This window comes from Plectropomus leopardus, chromosome 7 (genome assembly GCF_026936395.1).
Source record: "Plectropomus leopardus strain MGB_pleo_1.0 chromosome 7, ASM2693639v1, whole genome shotgun sequence".
Classification (NCBI taxonomy): Eukaryota; Metazoa; Chordata; class Actinopteri; order Perciformes; family Serranidae; genus Plectropomus; species Plectropomus leopardus.
This window is the reverse complement of record NC_142182.1, coordinates 710,335-727,018: the sequence shown is the minus strand read 5'-3', so window position 1 is coordinate 727,018 and position 16,684 is coordinate 710,335. Positions and strand designations below refer to the sequence as shown.

Here is a 16,684-nt window from a genome sequence, read left to right as displayed (position 1 = left end):
GTTATTTTATTCATAATACTTATTTTATTTGTACTTTTACCTTTTCACTTGTACCTGTTACTGTGACCATCCCAAAAAATTTGGGAAAATTTCTCGCCAATAAGGATTTAATAAAATGTAGATCTTCAACTTAAAACAGAGGAAAAAATGAGAGCAAAATAAACGTTGTATTTTGGTTTTGTAAAGTTTTATGAGGAGACAATCATGCTCTCACTTTAGGAACTACAGCTCCCATAATGCTTTGCAGGATGCAAACAGTTGTAGCCTACATCCTGACCCTGTTTACGCTTAGTCTTTATTAAAAGTATGCCGAATTATTAAGAAGCTTCTCGTCTTTGCGTTGTGTGATGGATGTGCAGACTATTGTCTCTGGATCTCTGTGATACTGAAGAAAAAGTAAAAACACGAAGATTCTCAGGCAAGTTCTGCACCATCTTTTATTTTACTGGTTTTGAAGGTGGATTTCTGAACTTTTAGTCTCGGTAAAAGTGAATGTATTTGAAAGTTACTCTGAATTTGAAATAATGTGTATTAGGCAATGTCTGTGTTTTCCATGAATTTGGAGCATGTAAACAGGAACTATATATAGTTCCGTGAGTTAACAGTGTTTGTTTGACCTCTCATCTTAAACCCAGCATTTCTTCAGCTGACATTAAATCATCATTGAGAGTATGCCGAATTATTTATGAGCTCCTCCTGTTTGCAGCGTGTAGGCGGATGTACAGACAACTCCCTCTGGATCTCTGTGATCCTGAAGAAAAGGTAAAAACACGAAGATTCTCAGGCAAGTTCTGCACCATCTTTTATTTCTATGATTTTCAAAGTGGATTTATGAACGTCTAAACCTGACAAGTGACGAAAAGTGTGTGTTATTCTGAATCTAAAATGATGTGAATCATGTGTGTGTGTTTTATTATCAGTGTAAACAGGAAGTGTGTTTAATTCAGTCAGATAACAGCTGTGGCCTACATCTTCCGTCCCGTTATTTTTAGCCCATTTTTTCTTTACTTGTCGTCAAATAGTCTCATATTAAAATGTGCCGAATTAGCCATCAGCAGATCCAGTTTGCAGTGTTTCCATCGATGTTCTGACAAATGTCACCGGATCACTGAGATACTGAAGGAAACCTAAAAACGCGGATATTCTCAGGGAAATGTCAATAATGACCTCAGAGAGCTGAAATCACACTCAGTCTAAAAACACGTGTTTCCTGTCTGTGTGTTTGGTTTTGACTCGGTCAGGACTTTGACACGAAGCAGTTTAAGTACCAACTACTCAAGTACTGATGAGATCTCCTTCAAACAAATGTTGAACTGTACCTTTGATAGAGCCTGAACGCCTGAGGGAAAAAAGCTACGCTTCTGGATGGCATGTTTTCTTTTTTGTCTTGTTTTTATATAATTCTTTTATACTGGTTATTTTATATGCAAATTTATTATCATTAAAAAAATGTTTTCCTTTAAATATTTGGCAATTTTTTTCTTTTTTTATCTTTAAAATGTATGTTGATTTTTAAAAACCTTCAGCGATGCAATGTTTTTTTCTTTCTTTTCTTTAAAATTTTGTGTCAGTGTCAAACATGTTTTACTGTTTTCTTTTTCTTTAAAAAATGTTGCCATTTTTCTTCTTAAAGTCTTTGCTGAACTTACTGTCTTTAAAATTTTTGGTGATTTTTTTTTCTTTTAAAATTGTTGATTTTTGAAAGCTTTTGGCAAATTTCTTTTTCTTTAACATTTGTGGCATTTAATTTTTCTCCAAAAAATGTTTGGCCCTTTTTTGGGGGGGCTGATTTTTTTTTTTTTAAGGAAACATGCTTTCCAAAATCACGAGACAGCCAAAATTTTTTTAAAAATCCTAAATTACACCTTTTATCTGTAAAAACAGAAACTAAAAAAAATTATCATCATTTTTCTAATGTCCAGCGGTCCTTGAACACATCATGTGAGACGGACAGTCCTCGGGGAGCTCGAGGACAAACATCTGCAGCTTTGGGGACGGTCAAAAATAAAACAGCCACATCCCTGTTATACTAAAGAACAGTCCCTTAGGCCTATTTTTATTTTTGAAACGATATATATTTAATATATTTATAACACATTCGGACGTACAGGAGTGATGACATCACTGATGGCGCCCAGAGCAGGAGGTGAAGGAGGTCAGGAAGCAGACTCCAGCGGGGTCAGAGGTCAGAGGTCAGGCTGGTATTTTAATGGAAAGTTTATTAAATTTCGGCGTTAAATCACAGCCCAGTTTGTGTCTTGAAGTAATTCAGTGTTTCGAAGGACGAGTTTGTCTCCTGGAGACTGAAACCGTCTGCTGCCAAGTTTTAACAGCCGCCCGCCACTCCGGTCTAAAGACGAGGACGGAAACGAACGGATCAGCGGGCACAAACAAAGGAGGGCAGGAAGAGATCTGACACCCCATAATACTCTGAATATTTTCACGTATTTGGAGCCCAAAGTGCTTTTCAGATGAAGTTTTGCAGCAGTGATGCTGTCAGAGAGTGAAAGGCTGACGGACAAACTGTGACCTCTTTGTCCGCTCGCCGTGGACCAGTGAAACGGCCTCTGTGTCCTCGGGCGTCTGTTCGCTCGTTGTTGAGCAGCGTCTGCAGCTGCCTGCAGGCTGACATCACATCGTTTATTCACACTTTTATACAAACTGCCTCCTTTTCACCAGAAAACTCAGCCGGCTCCTGATTGGCTCCCGAGAGAATCGCTGTCATCCAACCAGAAGTCTTCATTCAGCCGAGGCGAGTCCACCGAGACGATGTTTGAAGAAGTCAACTCGGCTCACTGTGACGCTAACGTCATTTCACGTCTTTTTGTCTTTTATGCGAAGCACTTGCTGCGTTTCATTTCTGTCTCGTAAAGCTCATTAGGCTGCATTTCTTATATGAAAGGCGCTTTACAATAAAGTTTATTATTATTATTATTATTATTATTATTATTATTATTATTATTATTATTATTATTAGCGTTATTCTGTGGATACGTGTGCAGCGAGGGAGGACGTGCTCAGGAGTCAAACTCAGTAAAAGAAGTCAAACCAAATCGGAAAAGAAAAATTAAAGAAAAATTAAGTTATATGAGACACGCTGCGGTCATTACACAAAAGATCAAAAACACATTATCTAAAATTGTCCTGAAATTCCAAGAAATGTCCTAAAATCCTGAAACTTCTTAAAATCATGGAAATGCCCTAAAATTGTAAAAATGCAACATGCCTCCTGCCGTGGCCCCTGGCCTCCTGCCGTGGCCCCTGGCCTCCTGCCGTGGCCCCTGGCCTCCTGCCGTGGCCCCGGAGCAGAGCAGGTCTTCGTCCTGCAGCAGCTCAGTAAAGAAAACAAACATTAACTTTTATTCAAAGTCATAAAAAACAAAAACCTCGTCGTTCCAAAAGGCGTCCCGATGGACAATCTGGAGGACAGAAGAGGGGACCGTGGTGTCAGTGTCAGTGTGTGTGTGTGTGTGTGTGTGTGTGTTTGTGTGTGTATGTGTGTGTATGTGTGTGTGTGTGTGTGTGTGTGTGTGTTCACTCTGTGACAGCAGGACAATGTTTTGACAGAAAGACGTCCACACAGCTTCAGACAGCAGCTGGACGCACATACAGGCGCTGCTCTGTGTGCAGCAGCTGACCGTCCCGTCTGTCACGCCCTGGGACTGATACAGGACACACACACACACACACACACATCCAGTGTCTGCTTTTACACACACACACACACACACACACACACATCCAGTGTCTGCTTTTACACACACACACACACACACACACACATCCAGTGTCTGCTTTTACACACACACACACACACACACACACACACACACACACACACACACACACACACACAGAGCAACTCGCGCTCACATCCCTTCGTAACAAACTGAGTCTCACAGACTGAACGCAGATGTGACGCTTCATTTTGTTGCATTTCTGACGACTTTTTACTCTTTAATTTTTTGTCTTTGTTCAGCACAAACTCAGATACAAGTTTCTTTAAAAAAAAAAAAAAAAATTTTGGTTCATGTTTTCTTCAGCTGCAAACCAAATCAAACCAATTTGCTTCAAAGGGTTAAAGGTTGTCAAATATTTTCACTATTTATAAACTCAAATTCATCTGAAAAGAGTGAGAAGCAAAAGCATAAAACCGTCTGTTTCCATGCAAAAACTCTTTTTTTATTAGTCTGTAAAAAGTATAATTTATATTATTATTATTATTATTTATTATTATATATTATTTATATATTATTTCGAGAGTCCGTGAGGAGCGGAGCTGTAAAGGTCGGGGGTCGCAGACGTGACGTTGGTGGATGTTTGTGGAGCCTCTGAATCGTCTGCAGCAACAAAAACTCTGAAATACCAAACCAACGCCAGACGCTCCCACACAGGACGCACCGCGAGTACTCGGAGTACAAACAGTACAAAAGAAAAATACACAAATAACATGAAGGAAACTCAACCTGCTGCGCTTTGGGGGCCACTTCTGTGAAACGACAGGAGGCCGGGGGCCACAGTCACATTACATCTGCCCCTGGTAATAATAATGAGAGCTCAGCGCGAGCGGCCGGATGAGACACGGAGCGATGCGTCCCGCTGTTTCTAAATAATTCATCCAAAGTCTGATTAAAGCTGAAACTAACACAAAGTCGTCTGTAGTCTAAAGAAGTCACTTTCACCTCTGCAGATGTGTCTGTTTCAGACACTTTGGTCGGACCATCAGCTGTTTGATCAGCTATGATGAAATGCTGTGGCTGTCAAACACTCAGCTGTTCGACAGTCAAAGTCCTTCACTGCGTTTGGTTCTCCGCGGTACTATTCTTATTATCATTGGCTGTTGGTGTTTTCTGTCAGAAAACGGCTGGGATGCGTTCTGTCGACATTATATCGACTACGTTTCATATTTCAAGGGAGGAAAAGTTCTATGGTGATTGATATCGTTATCGTTTTATCGCTCAGCCCTCGTTGTGTGAGTGCAGAGCAGAGACGTGCAGTGGTGTGAGTGTGGATGAGGAGCAGTGAACATAAACACAGAATAAAGCCTCAGGGAGGAGTTGGCCAAGTGATTGTTGGAGGAGGAGGAGGAGGACGTTTGGCCAGACAGGCAGTCTTTGTGGTCCTCTGGACAAAGAGCCGTTCTCAGCCTCCTGCCGCCCGCCTCACAGGGTCACAGCGGACCACAGCAGACTCCAGACCAGCCGGGACCTCCACTGGACTCTTTCTCCTGGTTCACTGCTCGTCTGCAGGGAGGCGACATGAAGCGCTGCCTGGGATTATTCCTGCTACTCTGCTGCGGGACGCTCCACCTGGGTGAGTGGACCAGGACACACACACACACACACACACACACACACACACACACACACGCGCACACACACATTAAAATAACTTTATGTCATTAACCTCTTAGGGCCTGTTTTATGCATTTTAGTCTCTTTTCTTCTTCCTGTTGTGATAACTGTGTGTGTGTTGATGCATGTGTCCTAAATGTAGTCCAGATTGTGTATTTGAGTGTAATCAGTGAATTTGCAGCTCAGCTCCTACAATAAGTCTAAAATACACTGTGGAAACTAAATAGTTACATTCAGACTGTTCAGGTCCAAAAATGCTCCATTGAAACCCATTCAAACTGACATTTTTGATCCCACAGCCATCAGAGCAGAAAAACAGGACTTGTATTATTTCTGGGTGTCATTCTGGGCTTTTGACTCTGAATTTGTCATTTTGACTATTTTCCACCTGATGAGGTCATTTTGACCATATTTGGCATCTGGAGGAAATACATGCTATTTCCACTAGGTGACCTGTCACAGTCAATGTAGCTGCTGATCACTGACATATCCCAGACTGTCAGCAGCTACACTCACACACTGACAGATCCCAGACTGTCAGCAGCTACACTCACACACTGACATATCCCAGACTGTCAGCAGCTACACTCACACACTGACAGATCCCAGACTGTCAGCAGCTACACTCACACACTGAGGAGGAGGAGACTGAGAATAATTAATTTTTATCTCCTAAAAACACAGTGGCATCGTGACAAAAAGCAGACATTTAAAGGATTAAAATTCTGAAAAATGAATGAATATTTGGTATTTGTGATTAGGACTGATGCTGCTTAAAAATGAACACTATAAAAGTAGAAAATCATGTTAATGAATAATATTCTATAAAGCCTGATATTGAAAAGTACATGAAGTATCATGAGGATAAACTTGAAGTACTAAAAGCAAAAAAACTTATGATGCAGATGAATATATATGACATTATTACAATATAGTTATTGATCCACTACTGGGTTGATAAATCTAAAATTGCAGTAGGTGAAGGTCACAAAATCCCCAAAATGTTTTCTCTAAAAATCACCAAAAACCAAACAAATTCCAAAACTGTCACTTCGTTATATTTAAATATTCTGTTCTAATCCTTTTCTGAAATCACTCATTTTTAAGGTACTATAGATTTTTAAAAAAGCTGTTAAACAGTAATGATAAGGAAGCATTAAGTAGAATCGCTGGAAAAGTCCTGGAAAAGCCCTGGAAAAGTCTTGGAAATGTTTTGTTGAAAATGTGTGTGAAGCCTGAAAGGTGGAACTCGTTTTCGTATATTTCTTTACAAACTGCTGATGAGCTCAAATGTTGTTTCTGTCTGAGCTGCAGGAGCTCAAAGTCGAGGACGCTGTCTTGATTTTGACTTTAGATGAACAGAAATTCGGGCGTCAGTTTTCGCTCAGTGGAGAGACAGATCATGTTTGGCAGCTCTGCACTCGACACGACAGGAAGTTAACAGAGAGCAGAGCAATCAATCATATTTAATAAACAGAATAATGGCCCAGACTCTAAACTAATGCACCAGAAATCACCGCGGTAACGTCGCTCTGCGCGCTGGTGTTTCAGTGTTTAATGTTTCAGTGTTTAATGTTTCAGTGTTTAATGTTTCAGTGTTTCAGTGTTTTAGTGTTTCAGTGTTTTAGTGTTTCAGTGTTTAATGTTTCAGTGTTTTAGTGTTTCAGTGTTTCAGTGTTTAATGTTTCAGTGTTTTAGTGTTTCAGTGTTTCAGTGTTTCAGTGTTTCAGTGTTTCAGTGTTTTAGTGTTTCAGTGTTTCAATGTTTTAGTGTTTCAGTGTTTTAGTGTTTCAGTGTTTTAGTGTTTCAGTGTTTTAATGTTTTAGTGTTTCAGTGTTTTAATGTTTTAGTGTTTCAGTGTTTTAGTGTTTCAGTGTTTTAATGTTTTAGTGTTTCAGTGTTTTAATGTTTTAGTGTTTCAGTGTTTTAGTGTTTTAATGTTTTAGTGTTTCAGTGTTTTAGTGTTTCAGTGTTTTAGTGTTTCAGTGTTTTAATGTTTTAGTGTTTCAGTGTTTTAGTGTTTCAGTGTTTTAGTGTTTCAGTGTTTTAATGTTTTAGTGTTTCAGTGTTTTAATGTTTTAGTGTTTCAGTGTTTTAGTGTTTCAGTGTTTTAGTGTTTTAGTGTTTCAGTGTTTTAATGTTTTAGTGTTTTAGTGTTTCAGTGTTTTAATGTTTTAGTGTTTCAGTGTTTTAGTGTTTTAGTGTTTCAGTGTTTTAATGTGTCAGTGTTTCAGTGTTTTAATGTTTTAGTGTTTCAGTGTTTTAATGTTTTAGTGTTTCAGTGTTTTAATGTTTTAGTGTTTCAGTGTTTTAGTGTTTCAGTGTTTTAATGTTTTAGTGTTTCAGTGTTTTAGTGTTTCAGTGTTTCAGTGTTTTAGTGTTTTAATGTTTTAGTGTTTCAGTGTTTCAGTGTTTTAGTGTTTCAGTGTTTCAGTGTTTTAGTGTTTCAGTGTTTTAGTGTTTCAGTGTTTCAGTGTTTAATGTTTCAGTGTTTCAGTGTTTTAGTGTTTCAGTGTTTCAGTGTTTCAGTGTTTTAGTGTTTCAGTGTTTTAGTGTTTCAGTGTTTTAATGTTTTAGTGTTTCAGTGTTTTAATGTTTTAGTGTTTCAGTGTTTTAGTGTTTCAGTGTTTTAATGTTTTAGTGTTTCAGTGTTTTAGTGTTTTAGTGTTTCAGTGTTTTAATGTTTTAGTGTTTCAGTGTTTTAGTGTTTTAGTGTTTCAGTGTTTTAATGTTTTAGTGTTTTAGTGTTTCAGTGTTTTAATGTTTTAGTGTTTCAGTGTTTTAGTGTTTTAGTGTTTCAGTGTTTTAATGTTTTAGTGTTTCAGTGTTTTAATGTTTTAGTGTTTCAGTGTTTTAATGTTTTAGTGTTTCAGTGTTTTAGTGTTTCAGTGTTTTAATGTTTTAGTGTTTCAGTGTTTTAATGTTTTAGTGTTTCAGTGTTTTAGTGTTTTAGTGTTTTAGTGTTTTAGTGTTTTAGTGTTTTAGTGTTTCAGTGTTTTAATGTTTTAGTGTTTCAGTGTTTTAGTGTTTTAGTGTTTCAGTGTTTTAATGTTTTAGTGTTTTAGTGTTTCAGTGTTTTAATGTTTTAGTGTTTCAGTGTTTTAGTGTTTTAGTGTTTCAGTGTTTTAATGTTTTAGTGTTTCAGTGTTTTAGTGTTTTAGTGTTTCAGTGTTTTAATGTTTTAGTGTTTTAGTGTTTCAGTGTTTTAATGTTTTAGTGTTTTAGTGTTTCAGTGTTTTAATGTTTTAGTGTTTCAGTGTTTTAGTGTTTCAGTGTTTTAATGTTTTAGTGTTTCAGTGTTTTAATGTTTTAGCAGTCGAGTGCTAAATGACTCAGATTTCGACAGAAATAATTAAATAATCGTTATTTAATCGTTAAATCTGTGTATAGATCTGTGTGAGTATAAATCTGTGAACAGCGGAGCGGTTTTCTGTCGCTCTTCTTCTTCTTCTTCTTTTTATCCATCTCTTTTCCTTCTGATGTTCCTGTTCTTAACATCTTTTTAATATTTTCAGTGTATTTACTTGTTCATTTATTTGTTACCTGTTTTTTCTTCTTGTCTGTTTTATTCCCTCTGATGTGATGTCGTCTTCTTACATTACTTCTTATGTTATTTTTATTGTCTTCGTTTGCTTTTATTCTTTAATTTTCTCACACTGATGAGTTTGTCTCTTAGTTTGACTGTTTTAACCCTTTCTCTGTTTGTTGATGTTTATTTCATCGTTCCCTGAGTTCCCGCCTTTCCTTTATCTGTTTTTAAAGGTGTTATATAAATAAAGTTTAAAAAAAAGCAGCGACATCACTTTTCTAGTGCTGCCTGTCACCAGTATTTAACCCTTTGAACTCTGTGATTCCTGTCACAAACATGGAGAAAAAAAGAGCAGCTTGGTCCGAAATCTCCCACAAATTGCAAGAAATTAGTAGATTTAGAAAAGGATTATTATTATTATTATTTTTAACAAAGTTATTAATTTTTCACATAAACCATAAGACATCCACAGACCGTCCATCCAGACAAAAACAAAAAATATATATAAAAAAAAGACAGAAAAGAGGGAAAAAGAAAAGGGCCGCCCACTTCCTTTGTTTAAAGGAGACCAGAATATTTAAATAAAAGACAAATACAAATTCTCAGATATTAACCGGATAAACAGCTTCGTGATGAAGAGCCTCTTTAACTCGGTCTCAGCGTCCTCAGGTGTCCGGCGGGACTTTGTCCCGTTCCTGTGGACACAGTGTCTCAAAAACACCCTCAGGAAGTTTCTTTAAATTCGGCACAAACGTCCACTCGGACTCAACAGTGAACCCATTGAATTTTTCAAAGGTCAAAGGTCACTATGACCACACAAAACATTTTCGGTGACATTTTTTTATCCAAGAGGTCAAAGGTCAGAGGTCAACTTAAATCACATGTCAAAGCCCATTTTTATAGATTTGTTTATGTGTGATGTCATCCAGTTTAATGAATCTGTTGTAGTTTGTCTTTAATTTTCTTTGATCGGGCTCTTTTGTTCTGTTTTTATTGTGTTTAATTTGAATATTTGTCCTGTTATTTCTGAGTTTTCTGTGGATTCTGTTCACTCTTATTGGTTTGGGTTGTTATTGTGATTTTTGTTTGGTTATTGTTTCTCTCTTTATTCATTTATACTTTAAATTTAGTCTGGCCTTAATTCAGCGTAAATGTTTGGCTCTTATTGTTTTGCTGCTTCTTCTTTGTTGCCTCGTTTATGGAAGAACTGTTTTTAAAGTTTCCTTATGAATAAAGTTATTATTATATTTATTATAACTTTGACATTGTGATGTTTTCGGCGTTTCCACAGACCCGGAGGACTCACTGATTCGGCCTCTTCTTCGTGTGTTTCTTCCTCTGCAGGTTCGGGGCTCCGCTGCTATAAGTGCTCTGATTACACGGGCCGCTGTCAGAACGTGCAGGAGTGCACGTACGAGGACTCGTGCATTTCTCTGAGCGAGAGAGGTGAGCGGGAAATACTGCGACCACAAAGTTTGTATATTTATACCACTGAATAAAAATACTTTATTATTACATATTAAAGTAGCAATACCATCAAATAAAAACACTTTATTATTACATATTAAAGTAGCAATACCATCAAATAAAAACACTTTATTATTACATATTAAAGTAGCAATACCATCAAATAAAAACACTTTATTATTACATATTAAAGTAGCAATACCATCAAATAAAAATACTTTATTATTACATATTAAAGTAGCAATACCATCAAATAAAAATACTTTATTATTACATATTAAAGTAGTTATACAGCTGAGTAAAAATACTCTGTTACAAGTAAAAGTCCTTAATTTAAAATTAGAAGCATTAAATGTCTTTAAAGTACCAAAAGTAAAAGTACTCCTTGTGCAGAATGAGCTCACTCAAAGGGTGATATATTTACTCAAAATACCTTATTAGAATATTAATATTTATGCCTTTATATAAGCAGTATTATAATCATGGTGATATTGTCATCTAATGATGATTATTTGATATAATACATGTATAATAATAAAAAAGGTTTTTTGTTATAAAGTGATGAATCCACTCAGTCTGTCTCTGTCTGTCTCTGTGTCTGTCTCTGTCTCTGTCTGTTTCTCTGTCTGTCTCTGTGTCTGTGTCTGTGTCTGTATCTGTATCTGTATCTGTCTCTGTCTCTGTCTGTTTCTCTGTCTGTCTCTGTGTCTGTGTCTGTATCTGTATCTGTCTCTGTCTCTGTCTGTTTCTCTGTCTGTCTCTGTGTCTGTGTCTGTATCTGTCTCTGTCTGTCTCTGTGTCTGTGTCTGTATCTGTATCTGTCTCTGTCTGTTTCTCTGTCTGTTTCTCTGTCTGTCTCTGTGTCTGTATCTGTATCTGTCTCTGTCTGTTTCTCTGTCTGTCTCTGTGTCTGTGTCTGTATCTGTCTCTGTCTGTCTCTGTGTCTGTGTCTGTGTCTGTCTCTGTTTGTTTCTCTGTCTGTCTCTGTGTCTGTGTCTGTATCTGTCTCTGTCTGTCTCTATGTCTGTCTCTGTCTCTGTCTCTGTGTCTGTATCTGTATCTGTCTCTGTCTCTGTCTCTGTCTCTATGTCTGTCTCTGTCTCTGTGTCTGTATCTGTCTCTGTCTGTCTCTATGTCTGTCTCTGTGTCTGTGTCTGTCTGTCTCTGTGTCTGTGTCTGTCTCTGTCTCTGTCTCTGTGTCTGTGTCTGTGTCTGTCTCTGTCTCTGTCTGTCTCTATGTCTGTCTCTGTCTCTGTGTCTGTGTCTGTATCTGTCTCTGTCTCTGTATCTGTCTGTGTCTGTGTCTGTCTCTGTCTCTGTCTCTGTCTCTGTCTGTCTCTGTTTCTGTCTGTGTCTGTGTCTCTGTTTCTGTTTCTGTGTCTGTCTGTCTGTGTCTGTGTCTGTGTCTGTGTCTGTATCTGTATCTGTGTCTGTGTCTGTGTCTTTGTCTCTGTCTCTGTCTGTGTCTGTGTCTGTCTGTCTCTGTGTCTGTGTCTGTCTCTGTCTCTGTCTCTGTCTCTGTGTCTGTCTCTGTGTCTGTGTCTGTGTCTGTCTCTGTCTCTGTGTCTGTCTCTGTGTCTGTGTCTGTGTCTGTGTCTTTGTCTCTGTCTCTGTCTCTGTCTCTGTCTGTGTCTGTGTCTGTATCTGTCTCTGTGTCTCTGTGTCTCTGTGTCTGTGTCTGTGTCTGTCTGTCTCTGTGTCTGTGTCTGTCTCTGTCTCTGTCTCTGTGTCTGTCTCTGTGTCTGTGTCTGTCTCTGTCTCTGTGTCTGTGTCTGTGTCTGTGTCTGTGTCTGTGTCTGTCTGTCTCTGTGTCTGTCTCTGTGTCTGTGTCTGTGTCTGTGTCTGTCTGTCTCTGTGTCTCTGTCTGTCTCTGTGTCTGTCTCTGTCTCTGTCTCTGTGTCTGTCTCTGTCTCTGTCTCTGTCTCTGTATCTGTCTCTGTGTCTGTCTCTGTGTCTGTGTCTGTGTCTGTGTCTGTGTCTGTGTCTGTTTCTGTCTCTGTCTCTGTGTCTGTCTCTGTCTGTATCTGTCTCTGTCTCTGTCTGTCTCTGTCTCTGTGTCTGTATCTGTCTCTGTGTCTGTGTCTGTGTCTGTGTCTGTGTCTGTCTGTCTCTGTCTGTGTCTGTGTCTCTGTCTCTGTCTCTGTGTCTGTCTCTGTCTGTATCTGTCTCTGTGTCTCTGTCTGTCTCTGTCTCTGTCTCTGTGTCTGTGTCTGTGTCTGTCTCTGTCTCTGTCTCTGTGTCTGTATCTGTCTCTGTGTCTCTGTCTGTTTCTGTTTCTGTGTCTGTCTCTTACTGTGTCTCTATGTCTGTGTCTGTGTGTGTCTGTCTGTCTCTGTCTGTCTGTGTCTCTGTCCAGGTGGGAAGACGATCCGTCAGTGTATCCGGTACACAGACTGCGATAACTCTCGTCTCACTCAGATGTTCCCGGCGATCTCCGGCTTCACGTACCGCTGCTGCAGCAGCAACCTGTGTAACTCAGGCGGCGGCGTGACGGCGGCGCCGGCGGTCGGGGCCGTGGCCCTGGCTGTGACGGGGTCCCTGCTGAGCGTCTGCTGGTGTCTCATCTAAAACAAACAGTCCGGTTTTTCGGGATTTAATGCGAGCGGTTTTGTAAAGTTAACATGAGCTAAACGTTTGCTTTTAGTTCGCCTGTGACGCGTACAGGTTCTCAGGTCAATACACTTTTTAATTTTATACTTTTTAACAGCTTAACAATAAATAAAAAAACATGAATTGTCTTTGTTTTATGTACTTTTTTGCATCAAATTCATACAACAACATTAAATGGCTGGATTTTGTTTTTATTTAACGACGATTTTTAAAGAAAACATGCCCTCCAAATCTGAGCACGTTTTCTTTAAAAATCACCCAAATGTTTTGTATTTAAAAGTTGCCAAGAAATTTTAAAGGAGAAAAAACAAGATTTTTTAAGAAAAAAAAGACAAAATATTTTCTTTAAAAATCATGGGAAAAAAATCAAGAAAAGAAAAATGTCCTTTAAAAAAATCAAAAGAAAAAGAAATTATGTCTTCCAAACCAGAGCATGTTTTCTTTCAAAATCATCATTTTATTTTTAAAAATTACCAAGAAAAAAACACCAAACATTTTTAAAGAAAAAAAGACAAAATCTCTTCTTCAAAAATAAGAAAAAAAATTCGAGAATAAACTTAAATTTTAAAACTTTTAATTTTTTACAAAAGAAAACATGCCGTCCAAAGAGGGGCATGTTGTCTTTTGTTGTTAAAAACTGAGGAGAAATTTTAAGAGGGAAAAAAGTAAAAAAAAAAAAAATTCCTTAAAAATCAAGAAAATGTTTTGTTTTTAAAAGTTGCCAGGAATTATTAAAGAAAGAAAAAAAAAGCCAAAGTGTTTCCTTTAAAATCATCAAAATGTTTAAAGTAAAAAAAAAATCACCCAAATATTTTAAATGGTGTTTGCAGGTTTGGAAAACACCATTTATCACAGCTGCCTCCCCTGATAAATAAAGAACAGTCCCTAATAGCTCCCCCTCCTCTGATAAATAAAGAACAGTCCCTAATAGCTCCCCCTCCTCTGATAAATAAAGAACAGTCCCTAATAACTCCCCCTCCCCTGATAAAGAACAGTCCCTAATAGCTCCCCCTCCCCTGATAAATAAAGAACAGTCCCTAATAGCTCCCCCTCCCCTGATAAATAAAGAACAGTGCCTAATAGCTCCCCCTCCTCTGATAAATAAAGAACAGTCCCTAATAGCTCCCCCTCCCCTGATAAATAAAGAACAGTGCCTAATAGCTCCCCCTCCTCTGATAAATAAAGAACAGTCCCTAATAGCTCCCCCTCCCCTGATAAATAAAGAACAGTCCCTAATAGCTAATAGCTCCCCCTCCCCTGATAAATAAAGAACAGTCCCTAATAGCTAATAGCTCCCCCTCCCCTGATAAATAAAGAACAGTCCCTAATAGCTAATAGCTCCCCCTCCCCTGATAAATAAAGAACAGTCCCTAATAGCTAATAGCTCCCCCTCCTCTGATAAATAAAGAACAGTCCCTAACTCTCCTGCTGCTGTTGTTCCCTGAACACAACAAACGAGACAAATGACAAAAATAAGATTTATTGAACGACATTTAAACGACTGACGGAAACTACGAATCAGAAATAAATACTTTAGTTTGAAGGTAAAAAATTTTCAACATTATGGGACAAAACTTGAATTCAAGACATTTCTTGACTGAGTATAACTCCAAGGTTTCGTACGGAGGCCGCGGCGTCTGTGAGCTGTCTGTCAGGAGCGTCTGTGAGCTGTCTGTCAGGAGCCTCTGTGACCTGTCTGTCAGGAGCGTCTGTGACCTGTCTGTCAGGAGCCTCTGTGACCTGTCTGTCAGGAGCGTCTGTGACCTGTCTGTCAGGAGCGTCTGTGACCTGTCTGTCAGGAGCGTTACAGAGCTGTCTGTGACCTGTCTGTCAGGAGCGTCTGTGACCTGTCTGTCAGGAGCGTTACAGAGCTGTCTGTGACCTGTCTGTCAGGAGCGTCTGTGACCTGTCTGTCAGGAGCGTCTGTGAGCTGTCTGTCAGGAGCGTTACAGAGCTGTCTGTGAGCTGTCTGTCAGGAGCGTTACAGAGCTGTCTGTGAGCTGTCTGTCAGGAGCCTCTGTGACCTGTCTGTCAGGAGCGTCTGTGACCTGTCTGTCAGGAGCATCTGTGAGCTGTCTGTCAGGAGCGTCTGTGAGCTGTCTGTCAGGGGCGTTACAGAGCTGTCTGTGAGCTGTCTGTCAGGAGCGTTACAGAGCTGTCTGTGAGCTGTCTGTCAGGAGCCTCTGTGACCTGTCTGTCAGGAGCGTCTGTGAGCTGTCTGTCAGGAGCCTCTGTGAGCTGTCTGTCAGGAGCGTCTGTGAGCTGTCTGCCAGAAACGTTACTGAGCTGTCTGTGAGCTGTCTGTCAGAAACGTTACTGAGCTGTCTGTCAGGAGCGTCTGTGAGCTGTCTGTCAGAAACGTTACTGAGCTGTCTGTCAGGAGCGTCTGTGAGCTGTCTGTCTGGAGCCTCTGTGAGCTGTCTGTCAGGAGCGTCTGTGAGCTGTCTGTCAGACACGTTACTGAGCTGTCTGTCAGGAGCGTCTGTGAGCTGTCTGTCAGGAGCGTCTGTGAGCTGTCTGTCAGACACGTTACTGAGCTGTCTGTCAGGAGCGTCTGTGAGCTGTCTGTCAGGAGCGTCTGTGAGCTGTCTGTCAGGAGCGTCTGTGAGCTGTCTGTGAGCTGTCTGTCAGGAGCGTCTCTGAGCTGTCTGTCAGAAATGTTACTGAGCTGTCTGTGAGCTGTCTGTCAGAAACGTTACTGAGCTGTCTGTGAGCTGTCTGTGAGCTGTCTGTCAGGAGCATCTGTGAGCTGTCTGTCAGAAACGTTACTGAGCTGTCTGTCAGGAACGTCTGTGAGCTGTCTGTCAGGAGCGTCTGTGAGCTGTCTGTCAGAAACGTTACTGAGCTGTCTGTCAGGAGCGTCTCTGAGCTGTCTGTCAGAAACGTTACTGAGCTGTTTGTCAGGAGCGTCTGTGAGCTGTCTGTCAGGAGCGTCTGTGAGCTGTCTGTCAGGAGCGTCTGTGAGCTGTCTGTCAGGAGCGTCTGTGGGATTTAGGGACAGTGGAGGCCGAGCCCAGGCTGCTGTGGGAAAATAACCCAACACGGATGTTTTCTTTAAAAAAATTGGTTTTTGTTTTTCCTTTTAAAATTGCTTGTGATTTTTAAAAACTTTGCCTTTTTTTTCCTTTAAAACTTTTAGGTAATTTTTTTTTTTCTCACATAATTTTTGCCGATTTTTTGTTTTAAAATTTTTAGTGCATTTTTTTTCCCAAGATGTTTTTGGGGGCTTTTGAGCATTTCTTTCAGCAGGACAGTCACAGCTTGAAGGGAGGAGAGAGAATCGGAATCAAACCCACGGCCGCAGCCTCTGTACGTGGGGCGCCCGCTCTACTAGGAGAGCTGCTAGGCGCCACTTTTTTGTTGTTGTTTTTTACTTTTGGCGGGTTGTTTTCCTTTTAAAATTTTTGGTGATTTTTAAAAAACATTTTCTTTCTTCAAACCTTTGTGGCAATTTTTTTTGTTTGTTTCTAAATATTTTAGGCAATTTTTTGGGGGCTGATTTTTAAAGAAAACATGCCTTCCAAAACCAAGGACCCCCAAAAATAAAAATCGCCAAAATGACACCATTTATCTCATTTCATGCATTTTCCCTGATTCAGTCAGGGAGGCTCAGGAGAAATATTTGTAGCTTTGGAGAGGGTCCCAAAAATTATACAACATGAGTTAGAGACTGTTAATACACACACACACACACACACACACACACACATCTATATCTGTATAT

At 39.5% G+C, this 16,684-nt stretch overlaps 1 protein-coding gene across 2 annotated transcripts; it reads left to right on the top strand.

The window, feature by feature from the left end:
* The first annotated feature begins 706 nt into the window (after positions 1-706).
* cd59b (CD59 molecule (CD59 blood group) b) lies at positions 707-13,088 on the top strand. Of its 2 annotated transcripts, none has more exons than XM_088079542.1 (4): positions 707-784; positions 5,169-5,313; positions 10,228-10,329; positions 12,707-13,088. In XM_088079542.1, exons 2-4 carry the CDS (start codon positions 5,259-5,261, stop codon positions 12,916-12,918), a joined length of 369 nt encoding a protein of 122 aa, XP_087935668.1. In that variant the 5' UTR covers positions 707-784; positions 5,169-5,258; the 3' UTR covers positions 12,919-13,088. The 2 variants fall into 2 exon arrangements, with proteins under 2 accessions (XP_087935668.1, XP_087935667.1); XM_088079541.1 differs by having other exon boundaries at positions 728-762.
* Positions 13,089-16,684: the final 3,596 nt, after the last annotated feature.